The 7470-nt window shown below is 47.5% G+C and overlaps 1 protein-coding gene across 1 annotated transcript in view; it reads right to left on the bottom strand.

Moving 5' to 3' along the window:
- XG (Xg blood group) overlaps nt 211-7470 on the bottom strand; it is a 29840-nt gene continuing 22580 nt past the window's right edge. The window contains exon 12 of the mRNA XM_021080962.1: nt 211-4370. Within this exon, the coding sequence (XP_020936621.1) occupies nt 4354-4370 (17 nt within the window). The 3' untranslated portion in view covers nt 211-4353. The remainder of the gene's footprint in view (nt 4371-7470) is intronic.

Here is a 7470-nt window from a genome sequence, read left to right as displayed (position 1 = left end):
GGGCATTAAGTGAACTGCACACCCCACATCTGTATAATATGTGTACAAAATGAACTATCACAGGATATAAAAGTCATAGTGAATGTGCCGTCGAGAGAAAGAAGAAAATCTTGCCAAAACCGCTGAAAAGACCATCCAGGCGTGTGGAGAGCTGGATGCCTACAGAATGTGAGCAAGAATGCTTGCAGAAAAAAAAAATCAGAAAATCACTCTTTCTGTTGCCCAGCTTTATTGAGATATGATTGTCGTGCAGCATTGTATCAGTGTAAGGTGCTGTCTGCGATGATTTGATACCTGTATACATAATAGCAATAGCATCCTAGCCTTAGCTAACCCCACCACTCTGTCACACAATTAGCAGTTCTTTTCCTGGTGAGACTGTTTAAAACCGACTCTCTTAGCAACTTCCACTCGGATTCTACAGATGCTGCAGTATCTTTAACCACAGAGTCCCCACGCTGTAGCGTTAGACCCCCAGGACTTATTCATCGTATTAACTGGAGGTTTATAGCTTTTGACCAGTTACCTCCCCGTTCCCCCTCCCGCTCGGCATCCCCTGGAAACAAAGCCCTTCTCTGTTTCTCCGAGTTCGGCTGTTTTCGATTTCCACACAGAGGTCAGGTCACACAGCATTTGTCAGAAGGACCTCTTGGTTTTTAGCCATGACCACGAGAGGAAAAGCGCAAGATTTTAGAGAATGCTGTGGGGTGAGAAAAAACCATCTTGGTATCCTAAGAAGATGCATGCATCTGTTCAAATAAAACGACTGGGGGAGAATTTCAACTGGAAAATTTCAGAAACCATCCTTCTACCCCTAGGGGTCCGCAAAGGATATTTGCCGAGGTCCGGGGATGACTCAGAGGAAGCAGGACTCGAGGACCCACAGGTCAGGACCACGGGAGAACGTCAGGACAGCTGGGTCCTGACGCAGCAACCACCCCCCCAAAGCAAGATCACGCTGGAGAAACCCATCGGTGGTGCCCGAGCTGGAAGGGGCTAGTATCTGGACCACGGGAGGGTCCTACCGCTCCCAAAACGAGGCGGCACGCCATTGGCCAGAGCCGTCACGGGACCACGCCTCCCGCCAAAGGATGCAGATGCTGTGATGCGCTCGGACTGGGTAGTGCGGAAACGGAAAGATTTGGGGGTTATTAACTCCGAACACGGAAGAAAAAAAGGGGGGGATGGGGGGCAGACCCTCTGCCTTCTCCAACATCACTGTTTTCAGTCCGCGTGGGCAGCTTGGATTTTCTGGTCTCGACTTTTGACCAGATTCTATGAGATGTCCGATGTGTTGCCACGACCTGACCTCTGCTCACATGAAGAGAAAAAGCTTGTTTTTATTTTCTCCCCATCCCATCTACACCCCTTGCCTCCTGCCAGGCACAACGTGGGGGGGGGCTTTTTTCACACACCGAATCGTGCACCCCCACTGCCATTTGGCGAGGCAGGTCGTATTATTAGGATACCCACTTTCTTAGATGACGTGATGGAGGCTCACAGAAGTTGTGCAACCAACACAGACATTTGAGAGGAAGGCGCAATGCAACCTGTAACAATATATTAATACAGTGTGTGTGTGAGAGAGAGACAGAGACGGACAGAAACAGAGAGGGAGGGAGAGATATCTGGTTTTATAAGAGTAAGGATCAGCCTTGTCTACAGTGGTTTATACTTGGACAAAAGGGTGCTCTTTTTTTGTGGTCTTTCTGAAGCGTAGTTGATTTATAATGTTGTGGTCCTTTCAGATGTACAGCAATGATTCAGTTATACATTTTTTTTCAGATTCTTTTCCATTACAGGTTATTACACGATATTAAGTGTAGTTCCCTATGCTAAACAGTAGGTCCTCGCTGGTTAACTATTTTATATATACTAGATGTATCTGTTAATCCCAAATTCCTAATTTATTCCTCCTTGATGTGCTTTTCTTTTGGTACCAAACCTCTGTTCTCTACGCCTCTGAGTGCATTTCTGTTTTGTAAATAAGTTCATTTGTGTCATATTTTAGGCTCCACATAGAAGTGATATCATATGGTATTTGTTTTTCTCTGGCTGACTTACTTCACTTAGTATGAGAATCTCTAGGTCCATCCGTGTTGCTGCCAATGGCATGCTTTTGTTCTTTTTTATGGCTGAGTAATATTCCATTGTGTCTATGGACCACATCTTCTTCATCCACTCCTCTGTCGATGGACATTTAGGTGGCTGCCATGTCTTGGCTATTGTGGATAGGGCTGCAATGAACACAGGGATGCATGTATCCTTTCAAACTATGGTTTTCTCTGGATAGATGCCCAGGAGTGGGATTGCTGGATCCTACGGTAGTTCTATGTTTAGTTTTGTAAGGAGCCTCCATTCTGTTCTCTGCAGTGGTTGCAGCAATTTCCATTCCCCCCTACAGTGTCAGAGGGTTCAAGGTGTCGTTTTTTAAGTGTAAACATGAACACAAAGCTGTCCATCCCCTGACGATGAGACACATCGTAGCTCCTCCTCGTCAGAGGAGATGAGTGTTTCTTTTTACACTATACACCATGCTCTCAAGTCCTTTTTCCAAGAACACAGGGCAGCTCCTTGTGCCTTTTCTCCCGTTTTCAGCCTCGGACCTCCAGGTGGTCGTGGTGATGCCTTAAAGAGAGGCTTCCCCAGAGGTGGCGAGTCACATATTTCTATTCTACAGCAGCTGAACCTTAGGCAGTCTTTCCTCTTGGCACTTCCCTGACGTTCACCTGTCATTTCTCTAAGCGCAATCCTGTCCCTGATGCGTTAATAACCCATCTTGCTGCACATGTTCCCAGTGGGAACATTTCTTCCTTTGGAAGGTGACAGGTGTCCCTCTGGTTCTGCGGGGTCCAGCTGGAACGGGGTGGGGACCGTCTGGGCAAGAATGCCTCCAGGGATACCCGTCCCTCGGAGCCAGAGATGGACTTTGCAGATGCAGGCGGGGCTCTGCGGCTTCCCGCCGTGTAAGTCCTTTCACGGCTGTCTCATCGTTTGATGTGCAAAACATAGAAAAGAGAACACAGCCACCAAGGCCAATTTTTCTCCCTCCTATGTGCATTTTAAATGATGAAACCCTGTCTATGAGAATTGCAGGAAATGGATAATTACCTTTAAAAACACTTAAGTTCATTTATGTCTATATGTCTGTACATCTGGTCTGCATATGTACACACACACACACCCTTTTTTTTTTTTTTTTTCTTTTTAGGGCCGCACCTGCGGTGCATGGACGTTCCCGGGCTAGGGGTCAGATCAGAGCTGCAGCTGCCGGCCTACACCACAGCCACAGTAACACTGGATCCTTAACCCACTAAGCAAGGCCAGGGATGGAACCTGCATCCTCATGGATGCTAGTCAGGTTCATTAACTGCTGAGCTGCAACGGGAACTCCTTTTTTTTTTTTTTTTTAACCCAAACCATCCTGTTTCCTCTGCCCTAAAGTGTTACTAAAATAGGAGCAAACAGCGCATAGGTCTTTCAGATGTTTGCGGCTGGAAGACTGTCTACACCTGTACAAAGACAAGTAAACACCAAGAAAAGCACTGCCGTGGCTGCGAGCACTGGTACCCACGGAAAGTCAAAGCGGAAACACAAAACAGGAAAAGCCCTGACATCTGCACAGCACGGCTTCTACCCCGTGTTCACAAATATCAAAACTGTACAATTTCATAGGAAAAGAGCACCCCAAGATCGCTGCCCCAAGACGGCTTCCCCCTCAGCGATTTTGCACTTAAAATTCCAAACCTCGTCTTCCGCAGGTAACGGTAGTTTTGAGTGTAGACGAGTGGGAGCTGCCATGAGGCTCAAACCCGGCCGTCAGGGTCAGAAACCATTCACTCCCCATGCACAGGTTGCGTGAACAGGTCCAGATTTCTGACTTAAGGACAGAACTTAACCCCGGCCAAGCGTCACACCCCAGCTGGCTGGAAACCCAACAGCATTCTCCATCCCTGCAAACCCCATGGCCTTCCCACCGCAGCCCCGGTGCCATTTTGCCGCCCCTGTGCCTGGGGACAATGGCCACGGCCACTAGCCTGTGGTTGTCCCAGGGGGCAGCTTTGCAGTTCCAACCAGAGTCAGACTCTCTCTGTCCAGGATTCACGATGAGGCCAATGCATCAAGCAATCTTTTTACAAGCCAAGGTCCGGCTGTCTACCTTACTCCAGGCGACGTGTCCGAGGAGTCAGGAATTGGTTGACAGGCAGCACGTTGAAGAGAAACCCCTCCAGGGCCACAGGTTAAGCCAAGAATGAAAGGGACTGTCCACGGGGTTGGAGCGGGGGGGGTGATAAGCGGGGGTCCTGTCTGTCTGGAGCTTTCCTCAGCGTGATCCAGGGAGTTGCGAAGACCTCAGACGTTCTGTGGCTCTGCGAGGAAGATTGGCAACAAGATGTCATCGCTGGGAAATTAAAACAAAAGCAAAAACAAAAACAGGGACTGATCTAAAAGCACTGTTCTCTTTCTTTGCTCTTTCCCATTTATTAAGGGTTTTGAACACTTCAGATGCAATGAGTAACTGTATCTTTGCAGTTACGACTGGCCTTTTTTTTTTTTTGCAACAATTGTGTTTGGGGGGGGTGCCCTGTGATATATGGAGTTCCCAGACCAGGGATCAGCTCTGAGCTGCAGCTGTGACCTAAAGCACAGCGGTAGCCAATGCCCGATCCTGAATCCACTGGGCCGGGCTGGGGATGGAACCTGCAACCGAGTGCTCCCAAGATGTCACCCGCCCCGTTGCACCACCACTGGAACTCCTACAACCGATATTTGTGAGGGTGGAGTAGGATTAGTCTTCATAACCTCTAATGGGGGAGTTATTATTATTTCCATTGGACGAAACCAAGGCGAAGTGTGATGCATACACAGTCCCCTTGAATGAAGGCACATCTGTCACCGTGTGGGCAGCCCCACCCCCATCACTCTGCCCCTACAAGATGCACAAGCTCCAGGGTGGGGGTGCGGCGGGCGTACAGTTGCACAGGTCGTACACTGCCCCTCAGCCCTCAGAGCCGCATCCTTCAGGGGAGACGGGATATCCCAGGCCCCATTCAGGGATGCTGGCTGGCCATCAACATCCGCACCAAACCTTAGAGGGAACTCATCTTTCTTAGATGGTTGATGGGTTTTACAACCAGCAAGATGGTGGAGACCCAGTCCTGCCCGCAGTCAGAGGAGTGCCTGAAGGATGTTACCATGTATCTGTGCTCTAAAGATCAGTCTGTGTCCTGAGCTCACTGCCTTTAAGGGAAGGGCAGCCACACCCCATCCTCATCAGACCTGGTGAAGTTATCCCTACAATATTTTTTTGTTATTGTTGTCTTTTTGTCTTTTTAGGGCTGCACCCGTGGCATATGGAGGTTCCCAGGCTAAAGGTCCAATGGGAGCTACAGCTGCCAGCCTACACTACAGCCACAGCAACACGGGATCCGAGCCACTTCTGTGACCTACATCACAGCCACAGCAATGCCAGATTCTTAACCCACTGAGCGAGGCCAGGGATCGAACCTGCAACCTCATGGTTCCTAGTCGGATTTGTTTCCACTGCACCATGACAGGAACTCCTATTGCTAAAATATAGTTGAACAAGTAAGCAGGATATTTACCTAGTTCCCCAAAGGCTCCAAGCCAGGACAGAGAAGGGCTTCCACCTCTGATAAATGGGAAGGGCATGAGCCATGTGTTTTGTTTTTGTTTTTTAAAGAACAACCATATCTGCTTTAGAAACTCAAGTACGGTGAGGCTGGTGGACACCACGTTCCAGCAGGTGCCAGAAAACTCAGAAGCCAGGCTATGTCATAATACTCGAAGGTGGTGCTTTTTGAAAAACCAACATGAGTGCTCCCAAAGGTCCACAATGAACACAATATCAAAAGGTGAAATAAAGGCGGAAGTCAGTCTTGCATTTGTATATCACTCCCTCACTTGCCTCACCCTGAACCTGGCCCTTGGTTCCAATAAAACTTTATTGACATAAACAGGCAGCAGACCTGCAGGCTGTAGTTCACCAGTTTTGTTTTTTTTCCCTTTGGCTGTGCCCTTGGCCTATGGAAGTTTGGGGGCCAGGGATCAAACCTGTGCCAGAGCGGCAACCTGAGCCACGGCAGTGACAATGCCAGGTCCTTAGCCCACTGAGACATCAGGGAACTCCTATGGTTTTTTTTTTTTTTTTAAAATACTGCACTAAAATAGTGTTTCTCTTGATGACTTTGCTTCCTGGGATTCCCCCCTACCGCTCCACCTCCTTATGTTTGTGCCTGAGATGAAGCCTTGCTCTCCTTACCCACTTTTTGCCCTGAGCTCACAAGGTTCACATGGGCTTACAAACTTTGGCCAAAGATGCAAGCAAAACCCACACCCAGTGTCTCTATAGTGATAAGGGCATGTGGTCTAGAAAGTAAGGTTGTGTTTCATAAGCTCCGTTTCCTCCTAAACTTGCAGGGTCGGGTGTTAATGGAGACCAAGGCTTGTCCTGGCCGGGAGGTTGGTTCAGCCACCAGCAGAGGGAGGCCATGGGCAGGTTTATGGAATTTTTTTTTTTCTCTCTTTTTAGGGCCACACCCATGGCATATTGAAGTTCCTGGGCTAGAGGTCTTTCTGCGACCTACACCACAGCTCACAGCAATGCCAGATCCCTAACCCACTGAGCAAGGCCAGGGATGGAACCTGCATCCTCATGGATACTGGTGGGGTTCATAACCCACTGGGCCATCATGGGAACTCCCTAGAGAATAACTTTTAAAAATAGTCAATCGGGGTTCCTGTTGTGGCGCAGCAGAAATGAATCTGACTAGGAACCATGAGGTTATGGGTTCGATCCCTGGCCTTGCTCAGTGGGTTAAGGATCCGAGGTTGCCATGAGCTGTGGTGTAGGTCACAGACGAGGCTCGGATCTGGCGTTGCTGTGGCTGTGGCGTAGGCTGGCGGCTACAGCTCCTATTTGACCCCTGGCCTGGGAACCTCCATATGCTGCAGGTGTGGTCCTAAAAAGACATAAAATTAAAATAAATAAAATAAAATAAAATAAAATAAAATAAAATAAAGTAAAGTAAAATGAAATGAAATGAGATGAGATGAGATGAAATGAGATGAAATGAAATGAAGTAAAATGAAGTGAAATGAAATGAAATGAAATGAAATAAAATAAAATAAATAAAATAAAAATGGTCAATCACTATATTGTAACCTGTAATTTATATAATATTGTATAGCAACTATAGTTCCATTTAAAAAATTGATAACACAAAGAGATCCTAAAAGCCATCATTTAGATTTGCCTTCAAATCAACCCTTCAGTCCCATGTTTTAAAAAGCTTCCACTTTTAACTTTTGGAAAAGTAATAAAATGTAACTAAAATGAGGCATTTTCCATTTTTTCATCATTCACTTTTTGTCTTTTAACAGCTGCTCTTGGGGCATATGGACGTTCCTGGGCTAGGGGTCGGATCAGAGCTGCACTGCCAAGTACAC

The sequence above is a fragment of the Sus scrofa genome, chromosome Y (assembly GCF_000003025.6).
Source record: "Sus scrofa isolate TJ Tabasco breed Duroc chromosome Y, Sscrofa11.1, whole genome shotgun sequence".
NCBI lineage: Eukaryota > Metazoa > Chordata > Mammalia > Artiodactyla > Suidae > Sus > Sus scrofa.
Note: the sequence above shows the minus strand (reverse complement) of the source record. Positions and strands in the feature narration are given on the sequence as shown.